The following is a 27,763-nucleotide window of genomic DNA, read 5'->3' as shown; positions in this document are numbered from 1 at the left end:
GGTCTGCGGAATCAGCTGGTCCCAGTAGCTCAGCAGCAGAGTTTCTGGTAATAGCACAATCCCCGGGGCAGCTTGGGATGCTCCGCTGGCTCTGCCCGCTCTCTTCTCCTGACGTGGTACAGAACCAGCCAATACGAGAACAAAGACTTCGGGAGCCTCAGGCCAGGCCTGCAGTTTGTTTTTAGTCTGAAGTAGCTGTAATATAAAAGACCAATATAAAAGTGCCTAACGCTAGGTTTTGTTACAGTTTAAAATCTACGCGGACCGAAATGTTCCATTGGTCAGTCAGTGGGAGTTCGTCTGACGGAGGCAGGTACTTGGGGGCAGGCACCACAAAGGTCCCTTGCCTGGCCCCAGCCCAGCAGCAGCATCGAGCACATGTGCGACCCTTCCAGCACATGCAGTTCAGGAGGGCTCTGGCTTCGGCAATAAATAAAGGCAAAAATACAACAATCACTTTTGGAACTTTAAATATCTTTCTCTTGCACTCGGTGTCTCTTTACACAACCCTCTCCTTGAGGCATCTGGATCACCTCCTCCAGACCTGGGCAACAGGCAGGGGAGAGGAAGGGTCAGTTATAGAGGGGAGCTACCATCCTGGCATCACCGGCACGTATGCATTTCTACCACTCGGTGGCACTGTTTACATTTGACAAAGCAGCACCAGTGGAACTTGCAACTGCACCTTTCCACCACCTCCACTTCGTCTGTGTGAAAGCCCCGCCCACAGCACATAAGCTCACAGCCATCAATAGCTTTGGAAGTCTTGTTGCATTGACGGCCACTGGTCCCCAGGACCCCATTCTTTAGGTCATGATCACAGAAGTCAGGGCTGGAGTCCAGGTATACCAGGTCCTCATCCGTGTGTGGTTTGAACTGGGAGTTTTTTGGCACCAGGACTTTGGTGGAGCCGATCTTTCTCTGCTCAACTTCTGTGGCCCCATCAAATTTCTCCTTTAACATGTTGCCCACTTTGCGGAAGGGAGGCATTGCTTTCCAACAGGTCTTCACCTCGCATGAGCCTGACACACCATGGCATTTGCACTCTACTCGCATGTTGTTCAGGATAGCCTGAAAGAGCACACAAAGAAGAGAGCTGTCAGCTGCTGCAGGAGGCACCCGCACTCAGATCCATTAGTATACACCATGCTGCACGGCAGTAAGACCAGGAAGTGTGATGCAAGTGTGACCTAGCGCAACAGTGAGTGGAGGTGCCTGCTGGAGGTGAAGAGACATGACAGTGAGCAATGAAGTGCAGGAGCCATTAGTATTATCAGATGAAGGGAAATGGAGCTTGGGCGGTGGCCAGTCTGCCAGCTGCCCTGGTGTTCTGAGGAGCTATTACCTTCCTTCCAGCCTCATTATTATGGAGGTTCATGAGCGCCCTGCTGGAGGAGGCGCCTTTGCTTCTCTCCCGGACATCAACGAAAGACTGTGAGAAGGCCACTCCGTAGGCGATGTTATCAGAACAGCCAGACCACTGGAAGCCTAAAGCACAGCAGGGATTGGAAAGAGTGATTTGCAGCAGAAATGGGGGCGAGGCAGAGCTGGAGAACAGAACAATCAGTCGGCTCCTCGGCCTGTCCTCTCCAATCCCCACAGTCTAGTTACAGAGGAGCTGGCCACTTCCTGTCTCCTTTGAGTTCACACTGGACACTGGGTTACCTAGGGAGGTGGTGGAATCTCCTTCCTTAGAGGTTTTTAAGGTCAGGCTTGACAAAGCCCTGGCTGGGATGATTTAGCTGGGGATTGGTCCTGCTTTGAGCAGGGGGTTGGACTAGATTCCTCCTGAGGTCCCTTCCAACCCTGATATTCTATGGTTTTATGACAGCTGCTGTAACCTCCTGCCTCCAGTGTCTAGTGAAAGGGCTTCATAAGCCAGAGCTGCTACTGTAAAGAGCAGCTCCTGAACTAGCACTCTGCCATCTAGGACCTTCTAGGGAAGGGAAATAAGCAACACCCCCCAGAATTGCTGGGGCTCTTTGGAAACAAAGGAAAAACATTGCCCAGAGGCAAATTGCAAAGCCATAACCTGCGACAAGAAGCTAATATCTGATTTTTATCTCCTGTGTGGCTGGTCTGCCATGCTGCCTGGTGGGCTGCAGCCTTCCCCAAAGCCCCATTGGTCCCTGGATTCTGACAGCTGTGTGATGAGCCTATGTACTCTGATGACCCTGCAGGGCGGAGGAGTCCCTCAGCCGAAAGGTGCCTGCAGGGCTTGGCAGTGTGTTCAGCAGGACGTAGGGATTCTCCCAGGGCGCACCGTGCTGTGCCCAGTCAGAGCTAACAACTGGCAGTGTGGCAGGCACACCTGGAAAGATCGGCAATGCAGCAGGAGTGCTTTACCCAGGCACACCTGGGGCACTGGGTCATGGGGGTGGCACTCTCAAGAGAAAACCATCCAATGTTATTTGAAAATGTGGAAGCTGCCTAGGAGCCCCTTTGAGTGACACCCAGACAAATGGGTGACCTGAACACCACCCCGTCTGAAAGGGACATGCAGGGAGTGACTGGGGAAGGGATCCGTTTTGTTCCTTTGTCTTTATTCTTCCTCTCTCACCTCTAGTTGGCAGGCACAAGCCCAGTGGATCTTGTGCAATCCTGTGCTTAGCCTAGAGAAGACCTCTAGCAACCGCCTGGCACCTCCACTCTTGCTCTCCTGTATCATACTCCTGTAAGGACTTACCCTGAGGACTGACACCATGCACAGTCCCATCACAGCCACACTTCTCCAGCTCTCCACTGCTGCAGGCTCGAGTCACTGCAAAGGCCACCCCCGCTGAGGAGATGGCATACACAAACGCTGCTTCCCGTGTCCCTGGAATGACAAAAGTTGCAGTCAGGAATCGCTTCAAATTCACACGCACAGCCGAGGGCAGCTCCCCTTCCAGTCAGAGGTGCCCATGCCCACACACTCATACATGTGTGTGTCAGACTGATGCCACTGCTTGATCTAGACCCCTCCCCACATGCAGTTGTGTTGCACAGAGGAGCCTTGCATGCTACCTACCTGACCCAGAGATTCTGGCAATCAGCTCCTCCCAATCAAAAGACTGGCACCCAGAAACTCCTATCATCACATGCCCCATCCTGAATACATGTACCTAGAACTTACCTACAGTTCCCCTGTCACACAAGGCCATATAAGTTGCATGCCTGTACCCTGATCCTACGGGCAGAATTTCTGCCCATACCCAATACACACAGTATGCAGAACCCAGCTCTGAGAGCCATGGATCCTGAGTCCTCCCATCCTCATGCAGAACATGGCAGAGGGAGTCTCACACCTCTCCCCCTCCCAAGCATAATACCCCACAGCCTGAGACCCAGCACAGAAACCCCTTCCAAAGAACGCTGCCTAGAAACTCGCAGAGAGACTTTCCTGGACAAAACCACAAATGCAGATGTTGTATGCAGACCCCTTCCCTCTCAGCCCAAGTCTGGGACAGAGAACCACCCTCAGAGCCCCTCACGTAGCAACCCAGCACAGAACATTCTGCAGCCCAAACCTTGCACAGAAACCCTATAGTTGGAGACCCTGATGCAGCCCCAAGAAATTAGACTTCATACTACAACGAATTTTTACGATTAATAATTTCAAACCTGCTGTTTGGGGCCTAGGCATTTGAAACAAACAATCAAGCCAGCTTAAGTTGACCGTGAGAATCAAAGCGAAGGGGCCTGTCATTAAAATGGTGAGAGCTCTCCTCAGCCCTTTGTACCCAGCCTCCCAGAGGAGATCAGCCACAACCACCCCACCCCCCCACCCCTTCCCCAACAGCCCTTTGAGAGCAGCCCCACGTAGACTCACACCCTGAACAGTCCCGCAGAACCTCCAGGGCCCCATTCTCCACTGAACTCAGGAGCAGTGCAAAAGGGGCTGTAGTACAGAGCCTAGTGTAAGGAGTCTTGGTCCATGATGGAGACACTTAGATGCTATGACAGTGCAAATCAATAATCATCAGGCAGCAGCTCTCTTCCCCTACAGAATGAAAAAGTGCATAGCAGGGCTCCTTGCCTGAGTGGCTCTGGTCAAATCCCCTTCCAGCCCAAGCTGTAAAGGAAGTTCTGGGAGCTGAGTTGAATCACAGAATATCAGGGTTGGAAGAGAACTCAGGAGGTCATCTAGCCCAACTCCCTGCTCAAAGCAGGAGCAACCTCGTCCCCAACTAAATCATCCCAGCCAGGGCTTTTTGAAGCACTGCTATGGTCCAGCTAGCATGACTGAGAGAGCCCATGGGGAAGTTAGATCAACCCTGAGGGTGCTCTAGCTTTGCAAGGTCTAGCCAAGCCCCCAGACAGGCCTAGGACACCAGGCCCACCGCTACCTACCCTCCACCCACCCCTGCACTGAGTACATCTCAGCCACAATCCAACCTCCATCCTCAACTAGAGCCCTCACACCCAAACCACTTCCTCCCGGATTGAATCCCACACTCACAAAAAAACCCACATGGAGCTGCCCCTGGAGCCTAAGAAGCTTCCCTCTGCCCGAACAGCTCTAAGCAGAATCCTGTATTAGCCTGCACCCCATCCTCAAAACCCACCTGCAAAATCCTTCTCACGTTGCTCTGCTCTAGAACCCTGCCCCACTCTCAGGACCCTACCCCTTCATCAGCTGGGGACAGAGCCCCTTTCACGCTGCTTTTTATGGTTACCAGACTGTTAACTGCCAATTGAGGAAGCAGTTGTTGGGAACTCCAAACCTCTCCGAGGGAGAGAGCAAACATGCAGGACACATGGCCAGGTTTCGGCTGGCCGGTCACTGTGCCAGCAGAGATTGGCCTGTGTGAAAGCAGAGCTACAGCAAAGTTGCAAAAGAAGAGGGAGCTTTGGAAAGGTGCATATAAGGGGTGTGCCCATGTGTGTGTGTGTTTCTCTCTCTCACCGATAGTGTCTCTCTGCATGTGTGTGGTGATTGTGGGTTTAGTGGTCATCAATTAAATCTTGCAACACCCAATTCCCTGGCTCCTGTCACGCTCTGAAGCCAAGGCGGCTAGGACACAACAGGCCCTTCTGTCTCAGAACATGTGCTGTAAACTGAAGGGATCAGCATTTAAAGTCCAGGCTGTGCTACTTGGAAGCTCAGGGCAAGAGGCCCCAGGATCACTTCAATGGCAGCTGGAGCGTACCATTGTGAACAGAGATCTGCCCTTCACCTCTCGGGCCCTTGCTCACAACTGACTGGTCAGACAAAGGGGAGCAACTTTGGTGGTCGCAGCTCAGACTCTGGTGGCCAAGGCTGTAATCTGGCCTGGGCGGCAGTGGCTGGTTAGAACCCAGCCAGTGTGGAATCACCTCCAAGTTAATCGAGGTTAATAGTAGGATCATGTTGGTTGGTTTGTGCTGTGGCTGTCTAAAAAGAGACGACTTCAGTTTCTGGTATTTCTGGTATTTCCAGTCCTGAACCTTCACAAGCACAAATCTTCACCCCCATGCTGAGGGAAGGAAAGTTAAATAAGGAGCTGAGGCTGGACTGGGGGCGGCTGGGACCTGCAGGTCCTGGTGTGTCAGAGCAGAGAGTGCCCAGAGCTTCAGAGAAGAGGGAACAGCAGGAGTCACACCAGAGTAGGGGACACCCAGGAGCTAATCTAACCCACAGAGCAATTAGATGGAGGAAAGAGGGTCAGAGTGGAGATGCCTCTGGTCACTAGTTTGCAAGGAGAGAGGGAGATCTGAGCAAAGGGAAGTCACTGCAGCTCCCTCTGCCATAGAAACTAGTGCTGCCTTCAGGAAAGAACAACGGGGCTCCAGAAACAGGCCTCATGCAGTCAGCCACGGAGAAAACTCATCACTCCTCCCAAGCTCTTCCAAAGTGCATCTGCTCTGCCCTGTACCCTCCTGCTGTTCTAGTCCTGGTCATAGGCACCGACTCTGTGGGTGCTCTGGGGCACCCATGGACAAAAACGAATGGGTGCTCAGCACCCATCAGTCACAGCTAATTGGGAGCACCACCAAACAGCTGTTTGACAGCTTGGGGAGGGGCATGGGGGAGGGCGGAGAGCAGCGAGCAGGCAGGGGCCTCATGGAGGGGACAGGAAGAGGTGGAGCAAAGGTGGAGTCTTGGAGGAGGGGTATCAGAGGGGTAGCCATGTTAGTCTGGATCTGTAAAAAGCGACAGAGTCCTGTGGCACCTTATAGACTAACAGAGGTTTTGGAGCATGAGCTTTCGTGGGTGAATACCCACTTCGTTGGATGCATGTTAGAGGGGGTGGGTGAGGCCCTTGGGTGAGGGAACGGAGTAAGGATGGGAAAGAGTAAGATGGAAGGCGGGACCTGGGGGGAAGGGGCAGAATGGGGGCAGAGCACCCCCAGGGGAAATAAAAGTCAGTGCTTATGGTCCTGGGCACCCCCAGCTTTGCCACTGCATCTCAGTACTGATGCGCCTCCATGCTATTCTAGTCCCCCTCAGCTCTACAAATCCATCTGAGTCCTGACACGGCTCTCTGCCCTACTCGCCCCCAGCTCTTATATTCTGCGCCCTCCCTGCTCTACAACCCGCATGGGCCGCGTTCCTTTTGGTCCCAGCACTGTCAGGAGGTTAGCACGGTGCTCACAGACGGTTAGAATGTAGGAAGCCGGGGTAGTCCACGCCAGAGATCATTTCGTTACGATGGATGGCTCTGGAGTCTCTGTAGTTGGAAGGATGAGAACCAGAGCCAGCATAGCAGCATGCAAAGAGCGATGAGTGTTTTACTGCTTTTGGGCAGCAGAGGGCATCATCCCAAGGGCTCACTCCGGAGTCACAGAGGGTCCAGCCATGCTCGCTGACTGGCCTAGCTCAGGGCTTGTTCACTGACCAGAGAAGAGACCAAATAAATAAAGCATCCTCCTGCCAGTGCTGCTGCTGCTAGGCCCTTGCCAGGGGGAGCTTCTTGGTGAGGCAGATGAAGTTGCAGAACTACCCAAGTAGCTTTATGGGGCCAGTTCCACCTCAAACATGCTGCAAGGCAGAGTTCAGGCTGAGACCGTGGCCAGCCCACGCCACTGTGCCCAGCCCAGGTACATGGAGAGCCCTGCTATGCTGGCAGAGGGCCGGCTCTGCAGCACGGGCAAGAAAATTGGGGTTCACAACAGAAACGCAGACAGCAGCTAAGGAACTGGGCAAGCTTAAAAACAGCCCCAACGAACCTTCCTGTACAGCACGTATGAGGGTCCCAGGACCAGGTGGTACCACATGCATTACTACCACTCTGCCTACATCCTCAACAGCTTCCTGTGGCCCTCCACAGTCAACTGAGCCAGTCCAAGAGCCACAAACAGAATCCCATGGCTGCACTCCTTGGTAATCCCCAGTGATGGCTACTTGCCATCTCCAATCCCCAACTGCTCGCCACCAACACCCAGCAAAACAATGCTGTTCCCATTCATATGCCTGTCTTTTGGGAGAGCAGCACATTACCATTCTGTAAAACGGGTGTGTGGCAGGGAAAGGTGGCATTTCTGGCCGAAGTGAAAGGAAAGCATTGGGCCATCTCCTGCCCTTCACCACATGGTAGCTCTGATGCTGCCAAATAAATCAGACACCACACTGGAGTACTAGTGTGCACACGCTGCATCGGTGGTTCTCAAACTTTAAACAGTGGTTCTCAAACTTTTCTCCTGGTGACCCCTTTCACACAGCAAGCCTCTGTGTGCGACCCACCCCCCCCCAAATTAAAAACACCTTTTATATATTTAACACCATTATAAATGCTGGAGGCAAAGTAGGGTTTGGGGTGGAGGCTGACAGCCCGTGACCCTCCATGTAACAACCTGGCGAACCCCTGAGGGGTCCCGATCCCCAGTTTGAGAACCCCTGGTCTACAAGATGCAGCCATTTCCCACAAGATCTGCCTCTGTCTGCGTCACTGCTACTGCCCCAGCTGGATGCTCGTTACCTCCCACCTGGAAGCTCACGCCTCAGTTAAGTTCCCTCCCTTTCCCAGATGAGCACATGCCTCTTGACAGTTCGCTCACCTTGTGTCACTACCTTGCCAAAGACTGGCAGGGTGTCCAGCGTGGAGCAGTTCCAGCGACGGTTCCGGAATTGGTACTGGCACTCCTCAATGGCCAGCTGGGCTCCCCGACGCACCGAGTCCATCACCTCCAAGTTCCTCTTGCACATCTGCACTTGGCGCTGGATTAACCCTTTCAGTTTCTCACAGGTCTCTTCCTCGGAAATACTCCCCACTGAGGACAGCTTTGCCAGGTACCTGTCAGCACACCCAGCAAAATCTGTTAGAAAGGTTTGTTGCACAGGAGAAAGAACTGTCCCAGCCTCTCTCTGGGAAATGCTGCCCCTTCATTTCCCTTCCCAGGAGCTGTTTGGATATCAGGGGCAGCCTTGGGCACAGACACCTGCGGTCCTGAGGCTGGAAAGACCCCTTGCCATTGCACTGACAACCTCGAGAGCTGGTGAGATCTCCACCCACGTGGCCCTTCCAGTAGCCTAGCTAAAAACACAGGCTGCTCTCCTCTCCTTCCTTCCTCACTGGAACTGGAGGTTAGTGCCTGACTGGGTCCCTCTGCATTGCCAGGCTGGCTGTCGGAGTTCTGCAGCATGGCCCTTCTGCCTTGGAGCAGAGCAAGGGTCCCGAGAGCAACACTGGGGGAGAGTATGGCCCTCCTGCCCAGCTACAGCATGGAGTGCATTCACTGCTCTGTCTGCCTAGCACAGAGGGGGATATTCTAGGCATGTTCTGAATATGCCCTGTCAAGTCTCCCGAGTACCAGCACATCCAAGTGCTACTAGGAAAAGCCAGAGGTCTCTCAAGTCAGCCAAAGCAAGCAGAGCAGCGGCTCGACTGCCAGCTGCAGCTGCCACACTGCTCCCTCAGCGCTGGCTGTGTTCTCCTCATGACAAACATCTCCCTCAAACCACTTCCCTTCTTAGTCCTGCTTTTAGCTTCCTCAGCCACCTTCGCGTGGGGAGCCAGCGCTGGTGGGTGGTGGAGGCTGCCGGGCCCACCTTTGTGTGGGGAGCCAGCCCTGGTGGGTGGTGGAGGCTGCCGGGCCCACCTTCACGTGGGCATCCAGCCCTGGCGGGTGGTTGGGGGTGGAGACTGCTGGGTTTTTCACCACTCGGAATTCTAGTGGGGCTTGAAGTGGGGAAGCTGGAGTCAGGAGCCCGTCATGGGCAGAACCACTTGTGGCACCTTCCAGGTCTCCACTCACAAACATGGGCTCCAGGGCTCACCAACTTGAAAAACGCTGCCTTTGCTTCCCTGTGCACCCAGGGCACCCCAGGGTGCACTCTCCTGCTGCCTTGCACATTGCTTTCCGGGACTGAGGCTGCTGCACCAGCCTGGGGCTGAGGGTACTTAGTGACAATGTTCTGGGGAAGAGGTGCGCGTGGCAGTGTAACCCCCTCACTACCTGAACTTCCAGCGATTTATCCCCTTGCCACTCTCCACTTCCTGGCAGTTACTGGAACCACTCCCCCACAAGACTGCATGGGCTTCCAGAGGGTTATCCCCCTGCCTGGGCTCCCCCGTGCTCAGGAGAGAAGTGTGAGCGCCTGCTCACAGACTCTGGAAGGGAGGGGCTGGCGATCCCACCCCAGCTCAGTCCAGTGAGGGGAGGTTCATTAGGTTTCTTGGAGAGCCATTATTTGATCTTCTTCCCAAGGCCCAACCTCCTGCCCTGGCATTTTGATCCCCTCGGTCACTATTTCTGAGTAGCTCAGGACATTGGTACATTATTCCTACAGGTCCCTGGATAATCCCACACCCTCTGCACCCGTGTGCCTGCCAGAGCAGACTCAGGCAGGGACCCCTTGGCCAACTCTGCCCTCACACAGCCCAGGGCTAACGTCAGCACTCTCCTGTCTGTAGCTGCTGGCCCCTGCTGACATGCTGGAGAGGGCGCTGCCAGTAAAGTGCTGTGCTGCCTTTAGGGGTAGGGAGCTCCTACAGCTTAGGGCAGAGTTCCAGACAAGTTACTCTCTGAAACTGGCATTAGGACTAAATATGTGTCAATGAACCTGGGGGGAATCCTTACCACCATTCAGTGCTTGGACAGACAGTTTAAAATCACCCCCAAAATAGCTGACAGTCAGAAAAATTCTAAGTTACATTTAGCTACCCTGGCACAGCAAGATGAAGCAGCAAGGGCAGAGTTAAAATAGTTTGAAGCACCTCAGGTCAATTTGTTTTTGAAAGTAGAATCTTGTCTTTGAATTTCATGATTTTTCAGGAGTTTGCGTCTTACAACGTTCTGTTAAGGATCCTGCCCTTACAAAGTGAAGCTCTGTTCTGAGATGGGACTACACAGGAGTGACTCCTTATTGCACAGTTTGCTCCCCTTGGGTCTCAGGCGTCAAATCTGCTGACTTCAGCAGTACATAAGTTTTCATTGTTAGCTCTGTGGAGCCAGCTCAGCAGGAGGGAGCTGGATTCTGTTCCCTCCTGCGCATCAAGAGAATTGTTCACTAAATTCCAATCGGTTATACTTGTACAAAATCACCTCTGGTGTCTGGGCTGCACAGGTGTCACTGAAGGAAGAATCTGGCCTGTGGAATCCCTATTACTAATGATGTGCAAGACGAGAACCCAGCTTGACTCTCAGGTCCCAGGGGAGTGCTGGCAGTTAGAAAAAGCATGCAATTTTCACTTGTAAATTGAGCACATTTGATAGGGAGCTAATGAGACACAGACAAACATGGAGTGTCTTGCTGCCACACTTTTAAAGTGAAACTCTTTTACAACCTTAACCCCAGTTAAATCTACTTGTCCAAGAATTTACGTTCTTTTAAGACAATTACTTGCTTATGTAAAAACAGCTCAGTGACTCCTTAATGTACATTACTGGCTTGGAAATTCTACTGTGGCCAAATCTAGGTTTGACATCTTTCTGTCAGAGCCTCACCTCCTCCCACCAAGCCAGGGTCCTGAGATATCTGTGGCAGGCTAGGACACTGGGAGGGATGTCTGCGGTTCCCATGCAAAGCTGCTCTCTGCTTCTCCAAGATGACAGGGGAAGATAAAACATTAACCTACCTTGAAACCCCCACCTCCCCCTGAGTTCAGTAACTATCATCCCTGTTTTACAGATATGGAAATAGAGGCACAGAAGAGTTAAGAGATTTGCACAATGACCTTGCAGATTGGTGGATTAGTCATGGGAGTAGGAGTTAGGAAAATTGGGTTCTAACTGCAGCACCAACTCCATGCAGTATGTCTGTGCCGTGACTTTCTCCTCTGTGAAACGGTATTTGCTATCTCCTTGGGGAGAGTGCCATAAAAAGTACAGATCAGGGCCACAGAGTGGGGTACGGAACTCCTGGCTCCTAACCCATTTCAGGAGAATGTTCTCCTTTTCCCGGTTCTTGGACCATGCCCACAAATGCAGTATTTGAGGCACCTCCTAGGACTCAGAGAACCCCCTGAATTAACACTTCTCACAGCTGTGTAGCCAGCACCACTGACGATTCTGCAACTGTTCTGAACACAAACAAGCTGGCAGGAGGAAGTGATGCCACAGGTGAAGAAGCTGCTGGAGGCAGTCATGTTAGTGTCAGCTCTGTTTGGCACATGGGGAAACTCTATTTAGCAAATGGGAGAGGAGAAAATTGCTTCAGAGACCCAATGTTCTTTCCAGCTCAGCAGAATTCTCCAGGTGATGGGGACTCAGAAATTCAAAGCAGCGTAGGAAGAGAAGTGGGACAGGGCCCTTTCAAACCTTTCCAAGCAGATGCTCCAGATAAGAGGCTTCCCAAACAAATACTTATTACTGTACAGTTTAAAAAGATAAAATAAAGACAAAAGATGTTTCAGAGAACTGCATCCATTACCGAGAGAGGAGCAGTTAACTGGATGCACAAGACACACAGGCTAGCTGAAGGTATCCAGAATGCTCATAACTACTCCCTCCACCCTGGGGGCTAGCCACATGCCTCCATCTCCACTCACCACGTCTATGCACCCATCCCTCAATGCTGTTCAGCACTGCTCCATGCACAGCACACAAACACAAGCATGCACCCCCGCTGCCGACGACAGCACAGTCAGACTGCCAATGTAACATGGGCCTGCTCTATTCAAGGATGGCTTCACCTACTGTTACACAGAACCTGCTTTCCAAACGCATCTCCTTCTGTAGCTCTTTCAGGAGACCTCGCTGTAGCACCAGATCTGTTGCTGAAGGAATCCAACCAGGTCACTGATGCAACAAAAAATCCTTGCCAAAGCGCAAGACGGTCCCCAAGAAGCCAGCCAGAGAAACCGAAGAGATGAACAAGAAAAAAACATCTTGCTCTCTTTGGAAGGAGGGGAGTTGTGAAGTGTGGTGCTTTGAGCTACTGCCACAGGCAGTCCACTAGGGGGCCTCTTGGAAGCCAAGGAGAAGGTCTGCCGGCAGGCGACAACAGAGCACTTCTTTCTATAACTTCCAACCAGTGTCCTGAATCACACCGCACAACCCTGGCAGCCACAAGTCATGTGGGCCTATGGCACGTAACCACGGCCTCAGTTGTGGATGTGTACAGCCCAGTCACTTTTCCAGATACCCTAGGGGCCTCTTCCCAAGGGAAACAGCCTCCTCTCTTGAGAGCAAAACCAAACACACATGCACATTTCAGTAAGACGTTTCTGGAAACACTTGGTTCCTGTCAGGGCTGGGCTCTGGGGGGTCATGGCACAGCAATGTTCCAGGGTGCCAGGAAAGTCGCCATCGCATCACAGCTACGAGAGGGGGTGGGTTATGTGAGCTAAGTTGGTTGAACTGGGGATGCCTTTGCCTGCTCAGCTCATGTCCCTGCCTCTGCAGGCTGTTCTGATCTTTCTAGTCTCCCCTGCTTTGACTCCAGCCTGACAAGCTCTCCAGCCTCCCTCTCCAATGTAAATCCAGTTATACCCTCTAGCTCTCACTACCCTTCTCCCTTTCTGTTCAGGTACTGGAGAGCAGGCTTACTCTGCCTTTTAGCAGATGGGGGTGGTCTCCTTGTATTCCATCCCACTCCACCTCTGTTCTGTCTTCTGCATAGAAAGCATTCTGGGTATTGCCATTACAGAGAAAGCCAGGCTCCAGCAGCCACTTGGGAGCAGGTTGAGTGCTGCTTTCCGGAGCCTGGAAGTGAGGCCAAGGGGCCATTTTGCGTCACCCTACTGGAGAGGAACTGCAGAGACCTGTGACTGCTGATGGGCGATTACTGCAGTCAGTGGGAGGAGAAGTTACATGGCCAGCGAAGCATGGCAAGTGTCAAGCATGGGTGCTGTCAGCAGGCCAGCACCCCAAAGCATCGGGAAACTTCTATGTCTCCACATAGACAAAACTGAATGAGAGATGTTGGCCCTGGTGGGGGCTCCTCTTTCCCTTCAAGGTGGGGCAGGGTAGAAGAAAAACAGGTGCATCTCACATTGCTCTTCTCCTGATCCTTGGCAGACACAGGTTAGGAAGTGAAGCAGGTAAATATCCACTCTTCCTCCCTGACAGCAAACTCACAACTAACAAACACAGTTGAGATGGAAGGACCTGGGTAGTTATAGGCCTGTCGGCCTGACATTGGTCCCAGACAAGATAGTGGAGTGGCTGATATTGGACTTGAGTTATAAAGAATTAAAGGAGGGTAATGGATTTATGTGAATTAGAACCTGCCAAAAATCTCTTTTTTTTTAATGAGATTATAAGTTTGATTGATAAAGGTAATAGTGTTGATGTAGTATACTTAGACTTCATGACATTTTGATTAAAAACTAGAACAATATGAAATTAAGATGGCATACATTAAATGGATTAAAAACTGGCTAACTGACAGGTCTCGGCATGTAATTGTAAATGTGGAATTGTTACTGAGTGGGTGCGTTTCCAGTGGGGTCCCACAGGGATCAGTTTTTGGCTCTATGCTATTTCATATTTGTATCAATGTCTTGCAAGAAAACATAAAACTGTCAATGATAAAGTTTGCAGATGACACAAAAACTGGGGAACTGGTAAATAATGAAGATGCCAGGTCACTGATTCAGAGTGATCTAGGTCGTTTGGTAAATTAGGTGCAAGCAAACAATATGCATTTTAATACAGCAAAATGTAAATGTCTACATCTAGGAATAAAGAATGCAGGCCCTACTTACAGGACGGCGGACTCTATCCTGAGAAGCAATGACTCTGATAAAGATTTGTGGGTCATGGCAGAAAGTTAGCTGAACCTGAGCTCCCAGTGTGACGCTGCAGCCAGTGGGATTCAGGGATGCATAAACAGGGGAATCTTGAGTAGGTAGAGATTATTTTACCTCTGGATTTGGTACTAGTGAGACTGTTGATGGAATACTGTGTCCAATGCTTGTGCCCCCAATTCAAAACAGATGTTTATAAATTGGAGAGGATTCAGAGAAGAACCATGAGAATGATTAAATGATTAGAAAACCTGCATTACAGTGATAGACTCAAAGAACTCCATTTACTGAGTTTAACAAAGAGAAGGTTAAGGTGTGATTTTATTACAGTCTAAATACCCAATATGGGGAACAAATATTTCATAATTGTTTTTCAGTCTAAAGACAAAAATGTAATACAATCCAATGGTTGAAGCTAGACAAATTCAGACTGGAAATAAGGTGTACATTTTTAACTGTGAGAATAAATAACCATTGTAACAATTTATTAAGGTTTGTCATGGATTCTCCATTACCGACAATTTTGAAATCAAGATTGGATCTCATTCTAAAAGATCTGCTTTAGGAATTATTTTTGGGCAGTTCTCTGGCTTGTGTTATATAGGAGGCCAAGCTAGATGACCATAATTGTCCCTTCTGGCCTTGGAATCTATGAATTTCCTTTCGAGTAAGATGTGTTTAGGGATCCAATTAGCAAACGGATCCTATGAAGATCAGGAAGTCAGATTCTACGGGGAAACTGACCCACCGGAGTACAGGCGCTGGGCCTTTGTGGACCATGAAGAAGAATACGCATAACCCAAGCATCATTTGGTTCCCAAAGTAAGGGACTCTCTAAGTCACTTCTGCTTCAAACTGTTTCCCCAAGTAACCAGCTGGAAGCCCTTCAAGGGCTAGAAGATTGCACAGAATCAGAACCAGAGTCTCTCAAACTTTCCTTGAAGTTCTCCACACCTACATATTGACTGTTTCCATTGGAACTATTTCTCTACCAAGTCCCTCAGCACAATAAGCAAACAGCAAGGCACCACAGAGAAGGCATTAGATCCTACTTTAGATAGGTATTTTCCTTCCTTTCTCATATTGGGCCTAGAACACAGCAAAGGAGCCAATTAGTCCCATGGTTCATTTGTAGTGGGCTGGCTTTCTTTCAGTGACACTGTTGCTCACAGTGTAGTGCCTGTTACTCCTCTTTCTTTTAGCCTTTACGTCTCAGGAATTTGTCCACAACTCTAGTTCCCTGTTTAAAAACCAAAAAGGTCTCTTCTACACAAAAGTTGCACTGGTTTAACTACGGCAGTATAAAGACACACCTTAGTTATAGCAGTATAACTTTGTGTTTAGACTAGGCCAAACCTCACAATTTAAAAACGTCTGCGACTCATCCCCTCTGCAATTGTTTTGTCTGCAACACTGCAAGATCCCTCCTAACCCCAGGGCTCTTTTAAAAATTAATCTTGTTTTTGTTTAAAATATACCCAAGGATAATAGCAACTTCAGGGGAGAAAGCCTCCTGGAGCAAGAACAAGACAGCCCATGCAGGTTGGCAGATAAAACTGAAATTAGGGGAGATAAACTTCTGCATTTCCCACTACAGAGAATCTGAGTCATTGAGATGTTCAATAAAGAGAGCGATCAGGGAAGACATAGCAAATGTCTTGCAGAGAAGAAACCATTTGGATTTTTAAACAAATCTGCTCTGGGTGTATTGGTACCTCTGATGTTCTTGTTTTGACACTATTGTAGTGAGCACAAGGCCATCTCTGTGTCTCTAGTGCCACCAGACCTGATTGCCAGAAACATACCAACAAACTGGAGGGAGCTCCAAAGACCATGAAAATTAGCAGAAGGGTGGATGGCTCAAGGAACGATTAAGAATAATTTGGCTTAAAATTAAACAGAAAACTCAGTCTGAAAGACACCCCAACAGTGAGCTAAGTTAGGCTGTGGAACAGTTCGCCTAGGGCAGGAGAAGCAGACCAGGTCCCAGAACTTTTTAAAAGACTGGGCAAAACACTAGAAAGCGTACAATGGACAGCACTGGCTGGGATTAGATGGGGCCTAGGATTGTTTTTGGTTTAATTGTTCTGCTTTCCTTGACTCAGACACCTTCTCTAGTCACTGCCCTATCTCCATCCTCCCCACTCTGCAAAATGCTGGAGAAAGTTGCCTTTTCTAATCTCTCATGTGACCTCGCACACAACAACCTGCTCCAGTGCCAGGTTGGTTTTCACTCTCGCCATAGCACAAAAGCTGCCCTCTGTTTAGCCAGTGGCCTGTGTTTCCACTGGCTATGGCTCCTCCTGCCTGATATAGCCTCATCCACACAACCACTCTCTCATCCTCCTGGACTACGGCACAGGAGGTCACAGTCGCACTGCTATAAAAGGCTGAGGCCCTCTAAAAGTGACCGTTTCAAGCAGTCTGTCTTACATGTATTTGTGTGAGTTTAAAAAGGGCAGGTCACAGCTTTTAAGGCATAAGGGGCCATTATGACTATCCAGTCTGGCCTCCTGCACAGCGCAGGCGAAAGAATTTCTCACTTAGCAGTTCCTGCATCAAGCCTAGAACTTCTGCTCTAGCTCAATTAGATATTTGTCTAATCTTGACTTAAACCGATGGAGACTCCACCACATTGCTGGCTAAGCTGTTCCAATGGTTAATTACCCTCCAAGTTAAAGATCTGCCCCTATCGCCAGTCTGAACGCATCTAGCTTCTGCTTCCAGCCACTGGTTCTTCTTCTGCCTTTGTTTGCTAGATTCAAGAGGCTTTTGCCATCAGAAATCTTCTCCCCATGTACCTACAGCCTGCTCAGGTCACCTCTTGACTCTTCTCTTGGCTAAACTCAAATCGATGGAGCTTCTTTAGGCTCTTGCTGTAACTGAGACGCGTTGGACGGGACGCTGAAGCCTGAGGGCTCCATAGCGACGATCGCTATGGGGAGAAGCAGCAGCACCGGGGAGCAGGGAGGTGTTTGTGCCTCAGGGACGATGCCCCATGGAATGCAGGGGAGAGACTGAGACGTTGGCCTCTGGAATCAAAGGAGCGTGACTGGAGCAGCCCTAGAGGCTGCCAGAGCTGGCGAGGAGGGGGAGTTAACCATAGCCCCCCCCCCCCAGCATCTGCACAGAGTAATAGGAGCTCCCTCCTCAACAAAGAGAGACATCACACCACATTGGCCTCTGGGTCTTCTAGGACACAGGGGTTTACCCCCCTTCCCCAGGGCCTGGCACAAGCAGAGCAGTTTCCCCGGAGAAAGAGGAGGCTCCCCAGGAAGGGGAAAGGAGCTCAGAGCATTGCTGCCAGAGGGAAAGAAAGCTCCCGACTGGATACACCTGGAAGGAAGAGGGGCAATTTGAGGATTCTCTCATTCTCACTCAGGGAGAAGGGGATGGAGCAATTCCCCCCCCTTACCTCCCCCCCATGACTCTTTCAGGAGTGAATTACAGGACAGGGAGAAGGGAATCCACTTCCTGTGGTTTCCTGATAGGCCTTTATCTGACAGTGGAGAGAGGGCAGAGAGAGTGTCCTTGTGAACAGCTGGAGAGCCCCCCGTTTGTATTCTACACACTCCTTAGGTACACTCATGTGCTTCTGCACTGCCACACACTGCACCACTGTCACTGCCCCAGCCAGTCCTGCCACACACCTCCAGCATGTCAGCTCACACACAAACTCTGCAGTGGTGTAGCAGTAAGTGTATTGCACAATATGGGGCATGTTGCAATATGACATACCATGTCATGCACTAACACAATTCAGCAATCCTTGATTAGCACAATCAGCTGTGTGTGCTGCCAGAGAACGGAGTACAAAATCCAGGGATTTGTCAGAGGTGGATACAATACATCAAGCATCTGCCTAAGGCTGGGAGGTAAGTCTGGGAGCTTTCACCCATGGCCATTTGTCATTCATGGCTCTGTGGCAACATCTCACTATGCAGCATCCTACCGAGACAGGCCCTTTGCCATCTCCCGCTAGTCAGACACTGTTTTCCGTAACTGTTTTTTAATGAAAAGCATCATCCCTGAACTGATTCTGTTTCGGGCACTGGACTAGGATGTGTCTCTTTCTCAATCTTCCTGTCACATCGGCCGCACATTTGTTCTTCTCTTGGCTTGGCTTTGCACCTCCCAATTTCCACCTCTAGTTAAAGTGACCAAGTCAGTCTCTCAGTGTGTCACTTCCACACAATTACAAGCTTCTGCCACTCTAGGCTTCGCACTAACCACTTGCCCCCCCATGCCAGTTGCAGCACCACTCCTCAGAATTGGCCTAGCTGACCGTCCCACTCCCCATCACAATGGGGGATCAGCCAGACCAAACCTAGAACCTCGCCCAGACCCACGTGGGGAGGCACAAGGCTGGGAAACACTGCTCTGTACTATGGCACACAAGCACTGCCGCATGCTGCACACCTTGCAAACCCATTGCTGCATGCTGGTACACACGGACGTGCTCTGCCACACATTACTGCTCTGTGCCAAGGTTTCTTTGCCACAACAGTCACAGAGTCTGAGAAATGCTGTCACTGCTGACTCTCTATGTGCTGCTGACACTGTCACTAGCCTGTCATGCAATGCTGAATACGGTCCAATTGCTATTATTCTAAAGGAGAAAAGTGCCATTGGCACTGACTCGATCTTGTTGCTCAACCTTCAAATCAGGAAACATATTGCAGCACAGTCCAGCTTTACAACGCCATTACCCCAATGTGCACACTGGCAGGCTGACAGGACCTCAGGGGCAGCACTAACTTGCACAGAACTTACAGGAGTTCATGAACTGGTTTAACTGAATATAAACGCACAAACTCACAATATTAACTCTTCACTGTATCTTCCTCAATACATGAAGAGAAACTGCTCCTCTGCTGGCTGCAGCATCCAAGTGCTGGCAGTGCTGAAATCTGTAGCAACTATACGAAGTTGCTGTGTCTGCTAAAAGTTGCAGTTGCCACCACAAAACCGCTGCCCACAGTTTTCTTACAGCCTTAAATATTGCCAACTCGAGTGTCTAAAAATCCTGAGTCAGGGCCCCCCAGGTCATCGGATTTTTATAAAAACTAGCACATTTGGGGGCTTTATTTACCTTCTGGCTTGAGCCTTTAGGGAACACTTGGGTCAAGTTTTCAAGCTTCTCTCTGCAACCAAGAGGACTAGAAACTTTTTAAGTGAAAGCTGAGATTCCCTTGTATTCACATGACTCCAGGATCCAAGGCTTAAAAATATCCACAAAATATCATGAAAGTTAGGGAACCTGCCTTGGTAAAGACATATGAAAACATGTCAGAAACAGATTCTTGAGTTTGTTTGTCACTTTTATCACTTTTAAGAAAGTCAATAGACTGCTTCCACGTACGCCAGCCAAGACGACAAGTTCGTGAAGGGGATGACAATGAACCAGAGATACTGGAATTAGAAGAGGAGGTAGGGGTGGGGAGGGGCGCTGCAGCACCCCCGGCTTGAAGTGGTTTCCTTCATATACAGGGTTTACAGTTTGGTTCAATGGCTCCCAGCACCTTCACTATAAAAATTGTTCCAGCCCCATGTGACAATCTTATAGCTGAGTGACACAAACAGCAGCAACTGTAACAGTCATCGACAGCTCAGATAACTGCAGGGTCCATTATAGGCTCAGAAACTACCATCACATGCAGTACCAGGAACGAGGCAGACAGAAGTCCACTTTCCTTGCCATTGTTTTGGCCTTGGAGCTCACAGAAATCTTCCCCTTCTCAGCCTGGGAGGCAGCACTTTTTAATTTCAGTTTCACTTCTCAGATACCCTCCTTCACACCCAGATTCAGGGTGGTTCCGCCTGCCATGACCCACCAAGCTATCCATTTATCACCTGCTCAAGAAGCCCCAAATAAGGATGTTCCCCATCACTAGCTATCTGAATATTGCTGATCAAGTTACCTCCTGTCCTGACAAACAGTCCTGGAGATTCCTGGCCAGCTAGGACCTGATTATCGATGGCATTACTAGCATCTAAAAGGAGCCCGAGATCAGGGCCTTGCCCATCCCAGCTAATCCCAAGGTCTGGGCGATTTCAAAGTGTTTTTTCTGCCACCAAGATACAAACCTTTAAGACACTTGCTGGTTTTTTTTTTTTTGGAAAACTAAAGCTGGCTGGGCTTGTTGTAAACTGTTGCAAGATTTTTTAATCTATTTCAAAATACAAATGTCCTACAGAATAATTTGAAGCTTTTAGCTCTTCCTCCTCTTGCCCTCCATGGAAGGGTGTCCCCTGCTGCATGAGACTCTGGAGAGAGCTTGCTGCATGGACAACCCAATGCCTACCTCAGGATTAGAGAGCTAAATATGAAGTGACAAAACACTGATGGTGGGTCTCCAAAGGAACCCTGGGGCAGCACAAGGGAGCTCCCCTCCCCGCTCACAGAATTTGTTCCTAAATCTGGGTCCTCAAATCTCTCCTCTCGTGGAATACTCCTAGTCAGCCTCCAGGACCGCGCTCACAAGATGTTCAGCATGCAAAGCGACTGTGGTTCTAGCTTGCAGTGTTGGTCTGTCTGTGTTGTGCTGCCATAGGCTGGCTACCTGGGAATGTCCACTACGTAAGGTCTGGAACAGGGAGAGTGACCAGGGTAAAGGGGACATGGCAATAGTGCCTCTGTGTTCCAGCCAGTCCCACCTGCGCCAGACCAGCACCTTGGGGCTCTTGGCAGCCAGACATCAGCTTTGGGCTGGACCAGGCCACAGCTGGGCTGAAAATCTAGAGCCACAAGGATGATGTAAAGGTAAAATCCACAATGAGTGGATTTTAGCCAGACCTGAGAATCCGGACCTCTTGCTGCTATTGTGAAAGCTGGGAACCTCTAGCTGAAGAGAACTCTGTCATCCACATCAAGGTAGTTGTAAGAGCAGAGCCAACCAGACAGTCACGGGAGGGAGAATGATCAGCCCAGTGCCCAGTTCCCCATCGCCTTGCACCGTGGATAGCCATTTGCACCAGCACCAGCAGAGTAAGCACTACCAAATTAGAATTCTGCACTCAACTCCAACTTTCAAAGGTGTCCATGAGACTAGGTACCAGGCAGAGGAGAATCAGGCCCTGTGTTTGCAAAGCACTGGGAGATCTCCGGATGAAAGGGGCTGTAGAAATGCAAAGCATTATTCCTTCATCTCTGGCCCTCTAACGCCAACAGAATGAGACCACAGAGACCAACTTTCCAGCAGGCCTCGCTTTGTAAGTCACAGATTTTTAAGTATTCATAGAACAGTCAAATCCACTTTCTTAAAGTTTAAACACCTCCCCACTTCCTCCCCCTCAAAACAAACAAAAACCCCAACAACTGTGCTCCTGGCCCTTTAAGCCAAATCTCAGCCCAGAGGGAAATGTTACTGCCACATCTCTACCCACTATTTACAAGGGTTAAAGAGCTGTTGGCGGCACACCCTGCTATATAGCAGCATAACCACATCTCAGAATATTTACAGCACATGGAGAGCCTCCTGCAAAGCTCCCAGAGACCAACACAGTTTTATCCAGATAACAGCATGAAAATGAAGGCAGTCGCTAATGATTTCTGGATGAGCGGGTGCCCAAGGTTCTCCACACACAAGCGATCTTTTTTCTAGAGCTTCAAGAAAGTCATCCTAATAATCCAAACAACCAGTCACATCTTAAAAGCCAACAGTGTCAAATACAGAGTCAGGAGAAACCAGGCTTCGTAGTGCCTGTTAGTTTACTGGCTACAGTTACCCAGTTGTATTGGAAATTGCCAACAAAGTTGTTCGGTGATGATTTCATTTGCCCACCTAGAGTCAGAACTCTGATCATCCTATTCCACTTTGGTGAGGTACTCCGCTAGTACACTGCAGTGCCCCTTTGGAAAAATGGACATGCATCCCATTTGCACCACCTAGAAAACGCCTTGGCACATACAAGCCATGTTTTTGAGTGCAGGGTTTGGAATATTTTAGCGCAATAATAGCAATGAATCAAGAATTTAATTCAGTCCTATAAGCCAGTCACAGTAACACCTGCAATCCAATGCGTTGGAAAGTAACACAAGCCATGGACTACCCAGGAGTGAAACTCCTATGCGTGCAGCAAGCTTCTGTGCTCCTCTGGAGATCAGTGCTAAATTTGTAATGAAAGAGGTGTCAGGGCTCATGCAACTTTTTTATTTTCATAACTGATGCAGCAAGTCCAGAGGCGCTGGGCCTATGAACTGCCAAGCCTAGAGGTGTCTGGGCTATGAACTGCCAAGCCTAGAGATAGCAGGGCTCATCCCTGGCAAGCCCTGGCACAAATTAAGTACTGCTGGAGATAATATTTGGCCAACTGTGAGTGGCACACAGAGGCCAAAGGAGATGTTCCCTTCCCCTGGCACATACCCTCAGTCTGGGGCTAAGATCTACTGGGCACTAACCTTTCACTTCAATATAGTGTTTGGTATGAAGCTTCCACTGATCCTGGAAATGTAGGAGGAAAAGCAAGGCTACAGGTGTAATCAAAAAGTTTCTAGTTCCAAATCTGGAAATGGCTTAAGGGCAGAGATTTCCTGGACATGCAGCAAACCGAGCAGCAACTCCCAACATCCAGACACTGACAAAATATGCCTGAGGTTTACTTTCTAGCCAGATATAAAGTATCTTGGTTTGTTTAATGATCAGATTTTGGAAACTTGCTTCCAACTCTGAAAGTCTCTGTAGCACAGTGATCCCTCTGAGGGACTGCAGGTCAGTCATTCCAGAAGATCCCAAGATGCTTCTCCTTTACAGATTATAAAACGCATAAACACTGGCATACGAACCAATCTAAACAGCCTTTCCCCAGCTACCTCCTTACAGCTCTTCCATGCAAAGCAAGGAGTTTGTGAAAATGTCCAATTCAACTGTTACAAGCTGTCTGTCTCTGAAGCGTTTGGGGAATGCGAGTTCCAACAGGTTAAAAGAAGCTTTAGAAAAACTCTTGTCTTGTGAAACGCTCACTGAGCTTAATCACTAATCCAGCAGGTTTCTGGAAAAGCAAACTCTCTACAGAGCTGTGCCACTGAACATACACACCTACACAGAGGCCTAACGAAACATGCACACAAAAATACGACATATCTGGGCATAAGGTAACACATATCAAAAAGAGCCACACACTGCCTGCCCAGGCTGAATGCAATGGTCACGAGCCACATGTGCTGTACACACACATACATGCAGCATGCACAGGCCTGAAGCAAGACACAACACTACGATAAAGCAGAGCGCTAGAGCTCTGCACAGAATACACATGGTATGTGGGAAACATGCAGGACATACTTATTCTCAGACTCTCTGAGAGCTCCAGCTCCAGCTTCTTTCTGGGTTTACTGCCCTTTCTTTTGATGTCAGAAGTGGGATTTGCCTGAGTCCAATAGGCAAAGAATAAAAACACCAAATTGCAAATTGTCTTTTTATTGGACTAGCTACATTTGTTATGCCAGACTCCATTCTTTTCTTCCAAAAGCAGTGAAATGAATCTCTGCTTTCCCTCCACACTGTTGGCAGGAATTGGTGCCTGGAAGTAAGTGCTTGGAATGAGCCCTCCACTCCCACAGAGCTTCATCCCCACATGTTCATCTTCTCAGAGAGAGCCACTATAACCTAGAAAGTACAAACTGTTGCACACAAGTCCCCAGTCGCTGGCAACTAATGCCGCCTATGCTCTGTTTTCTCAAACAAGAACCAAGGGGGCTGCAATGCTGCAACACACTCAGCTCCAGTAACGCAGTGTATAGAGGCCTAGGTACCAGGACTACATATCATAATAAGGCATTTTTCAGCCTTGCTGTAATACAAATACACAAGTTAATGCATAATCCCACCCAGCCAGTGGAAATCCCTCTCAGTACAGCCAACCCTTATTTAAAAAAATAAATAAATAAATCTTACTCCCCAGGGTGGTTTTGCTGAAGGCCATTTTCATTGGTTACAACACAGTTTCTCCTGCCCGCTACTCCTGTGAGTCAAACCCTCTTTGTCCAGAGGACAGCCCTGGGGAAAGCAGCCTCCACGCCTACCGCTGCATCTCCACGCTGCCATCCTCTTACACACATCTACTTTTACTACACAACGACAACCTTCCTGTTACACACAAACCCCACCCACTGGCAGATAAACAGCTACACATTCCCTGGCCCCTTCAATTTTTGGTAACCTTGTGTGATGGGCCAAATGACTGGGTGGATGTGGGAAACCCAGGTCAGCAGTTTCTTTTGGTACTGCATCAAAACAGAGTGCAGGGAGAAGCTTGGAAGTGCTGGAGAGCTCAGAGTCCCTGTAAAAATCCCTAAATATTAAGATGATTCCACCGACAGAATTTTCCCTTTTTCCCAAAAGTCAGCCTGGCAAGTATCTGTGCCAACTCCTCTGCAATGTTCCTGGTAGGGCCACTATCCTCAGCCAGTACTTCCCCTTTCAGTCCTGCCCACTGCAGAAGCCACCACCATAGATCCATGACATGTCTTCACCAAATGTGAGGCAGTTAAAGGCCGCCTTGTTGTCTGCTTTAACCCACCTAGCATTTGCAAGAGACCCTTGCCACAAAAGTCTTTCCACCTGACAAGGGAAAAAAAGGGGAGTCCAGTAACAGAGCATGGGGCAAACAGGCTCCTTATAGCACCCTTCTCTTCAGCTGGCTATTTGATGAACGACAGTGGTCACTCCAGGCACAGACTGGTCAGCACCTTGGTCTCCTTGGGCTAAGTAGCATCCTCTAAAAACCACTCAGCCACCACTGGCTTAAACAAGAGATAAAGCATTGGCACCTGTGGACTATAGAGCGGAATAGGGGGCATGGATTTGCTGTGGCTGATTGGGACAATGGAAATGTCTGCAGGGGGGCATAAGCTAGACATACAGCATTGAGTTGAGGCAGAAATGACAAGGTCCTACCTTATTCATTGTGATAGCTGAAATGTAATGTCTCTGGAGATTAATCTCCTTTCGTGACACATTCATCACTCCTGTTCATGCCCATGGGAGACTGAGGTGCAGAGGAAGAGGCAAACCGGCCCTTTAGATTTATTGTTACGTTACAAGTGGTAAATGTAGCCATGGTGGCTTGTGCTACTGCTGTAACTCAAGCCATTGACAGTGCAACAGTCACTCTGCTCCAGAGACTAGATTGTTAAACCCTTGAACTAGGCTCTAATTAGAATTCAATCACAGCCTTGGGGACCGATAAAAGCTGGAGCGGCAGCAGCCTCCTCACCCACCAGAAGATATTAATTAGTCAAACTGATACTTAACTCAAAGTTATGGAGAAAGATGCTGCCTCTCCCCCCAGCAGAGCCCTCCCAAAGAGCCGGTGTCAGACAGCTCTTCCCTCAGCCTTGGCAAAGCTCTGGAGAAATTTTCTAGAACATGCAGCAGTTCCCCTCGGTGTTTACCTTACAGGTTATCTCAGTGTTTGTTCCAGGTCTTCCTAATCTAACTGGGCTCCTCCACATCATACCCTCAGAATTTGCATTTCTAGAGCTTCTCATCCCATGGCAACACGGATCTCCAGAGCTCTGGGACACAGCGTGCCAGCCAGGTGGAGAACGCTAGGAGGAGGGGAAGCAAACCCCTACTCTTCTCACTAGGGCCAGGAGAGATCCAGTGTCCATCAGCACGGACAGGCCCTGAGGGGTAGGGAAGAGAAAAGGCTGCTGCTAAACTGGGCTGTAGGTTTGTAACTTTGCCATTTTCTCTCTCCCCACTTCACCCAATCCTGTCCCCCTGATCATTTACTCGCTTATCATAACAGCAGCAAAACCCAGGCTGCATTTTGACCTGAGCTCTGACCTCAAGGCCTTGGTGCTACACAGATTAGTAACTTAAGAACAAATGCAGATGTAGCTTCTGCTTCCATAAAGTTATACTATAACTAGCCTAAACAATAAATAATAATTCCTCAGGGGAAGAGTCCTGCCTCGCCTCTGTTGGGCACCCAAGTGCTGGAGTTCACCCCAGTTAGTGACACCATGACCCAAAAGGAGTCTCTCAGGAAGCAGGTCATGACCTCGGAGCAACAGCAGGGTGGACAGGTAGGGCAATATTCATAGGGGCCGTTTGTTCTTTCCTCCCCAGGTGGAGAAATTGTCCAGCCCCCTCCCAATCTTCATGGAAACCCAGATTACACCAGTCCTGCTCTTTAACTGGTTAGGACACCAGGAGGAAAGGGGGGTCCCAGCCCAGGAGGGCTGCGAGCAGGGTTGCCTGAGGCGGTGCAGGAGACAGCGGTCATGCTGGGACTGGGACAGATAAGCAAGCGACGGGGCTCAGCTCGACCCTGGGACGTTTCCTGCAGCGAAGCTGAGTGCAACGGGCGGCCAGGGTCAGCGCCTGCAGCTGCCGATCAGGTAGAGCCCCGCTGCGAGCACGGAGCAAGAGAAAGAAAGCACCGTGCACCGCCACTGGGGGTCACTTCGTGAGCCTGGCAGCCCCGCTCCCTGGAGGGTTAATCGGTTGCCCCCCTCGGCTTTCCTCCGTGGGGAAGAGGAGGGGCGGCTGGCTTGGCGGAGGGAATCCCAGCCCTAGAGGGGGAACAAAAGGGGGAGATGGCCCCCCCCGCCCCCCAAGCGTGGGGCCAGGCTAGCGCATGTTCCCCCTCCGGCCCCGCTCCTTGAAGGCAGCGAGCTCCCAGGCGGACTCGGCTCCGCAGGGCTCGGAGCAAGTGCCTCCCGCAGTGACACTCCCCTGCCCGGCAGCGGCCGGCTCGGCTCCCGGGGTCCCTGCTCGGAGCCGCTCGGCGCCCGCCAGCCAAATGCCCCCGCGGAGCCCAGCGCGGGGGCGCCGGCAGGGAGCCGGAGGCACCTGCTCCGCGGCGGGTCCGCCCCCAGCCCGCTCCCGGCCCCGCACTTACAGCCAGTTGCTGGCGTTGGCCGAGAAGGCGGCGAGGATGACCAGCAGCAGGGAGCGCAGGGAGTACTGCGGGCTCATCCTGGAGGGCAGCCGGGCAGGGAGCCGGCGGGGCAGCTGCCCTGCCCGAGCCAGGAGCCCCGGCGGCGGCGGCTGGGGGACCCCCTGCTCCGGGCTGCCGGGCGCCCCGCCGGGCAGCCGATCCTCGGCGCCCCGGAGCTGGCAGGGCAGGTGCGGCGCAGAGCAGGGTCGCTGCCCGGCTGATGCGCCCGCGGCTACAGCTGAGCCAGACTGTCAGCTCGGCCGGGCGATCCCGGGATGGAGCCGCGGGGAGAACGAGCGGGGGGCGGGCCGGGGGCGGGGGGAGGAGCAGGGGCGGCCCCAGGATGCGGCTACCTGGGCGGGTCCGCTGGCCGGGGACAGCCCCAGGGCGGGACAGGAACGGCTCCGGAGAAGCGCTGCGGGCTGCACAGCGAGCCGGACGGGACGCGCTGGGCCGGTGCATCGGCTGCGTCTGCTCCCAGCCCTGCTCCTCGGCGGGTCTCTCCACCCTTGCGGGGTTCAGGCCAGAGCCCCAGTCCTCATCCTGCGGGGAGTGAGAGAGCCAGAGCCCTGCCAGCGGGAAGGCTGGGAGGAGGGTTAGCGCTGCATGGTTCTTGGCGGGGCTCGACCTGGACCAGTGCCCTGGTACCTTGTTCCGGGACCTCTCCTAAACTGGCTTCTTGCTCTCGCATCTCAGCTGCATTCAAAGTCACTGGCTAGCTGCAAATGTTGAAAATGTGAGCTGGTGCAGCTGAAGGGGAGATATCTGCCTGAGTTTGC

General features: G+C 50.8%; 1 protein-coding gene across 1 annotated transcript; it reads right to left on the bottom strand.

Moving 5' to 3' along the window:
- Positions 1–197: 197 nt before the first annotated feature.
- On the bottom strand, positions 198–27,022 carry WNT4 (Wnt family member 4). The gene is made up of 5 exons (XM_050931258.1): positions 26,946–27,022; positions 7,960–8,195; positions 2,687–2,818; positions 1,346–1,488; positions 198–1,071 (listed from the first exon to the last, which is right to left on the bottom strand). The coding sequence occupies exons 1-5, from the start codon at positions 27,020–27,022 to the stop codon at positions 604–606; spliced, it is 1,056 nt and encodes a 351-aa protein (XP_050787215.1). The 3' UTR covers positions 198–603.
- Between the last annotated feature and the right edge of the window lie 741 nt (positions 27,023–27,763).

The sequence above is a fragment of the Gopherus flavomarginatus genome, chromosome 21 (genome assembly GCF_025201925.1).
Source record: "Gopherus flavomarginatus isolate rGopFla2 chromosome 21, rGopFla2.mat.asm, whole genome shotgun sequence".
Classification (NCBI taxonomy): domain Eukaryota; kingdom Metazoa; phylum Chordata; order Testudines; family Testudinidae; genus Gopherus; species Gopherus flavomarginatus.
Note: the sequence above shows the minus strand (reverse complement) of the source record. Positions and strands in the feature narration are given on the sequence as shown.

Bases quoted from the DNA above. Each gene is read 5' to 3' on its own strand.
- WNT4 (XM_050931258.1), bottom strand. From the start codon at position 27,022: ATGAGCCCGCAGTACTCCCTGCGCTCCCTGCTGCTGGTCATCCTCGCC. The intron at 1,489-2,686 runs GTAAGTCCTTAC...GCTGTGCTTTAG, and splicing joins GCATGGTGTCAGTCCTCAGG to GCTTCCAGTGGTCTGGCTGT. The intron at 1,072-1,345 runs GTAATAGCTCCT...GTGCTCTTTCAG, and splicing joins ATAATGAGGCTGGAAGGAAG to GCTATCCTGAACAACATGCG.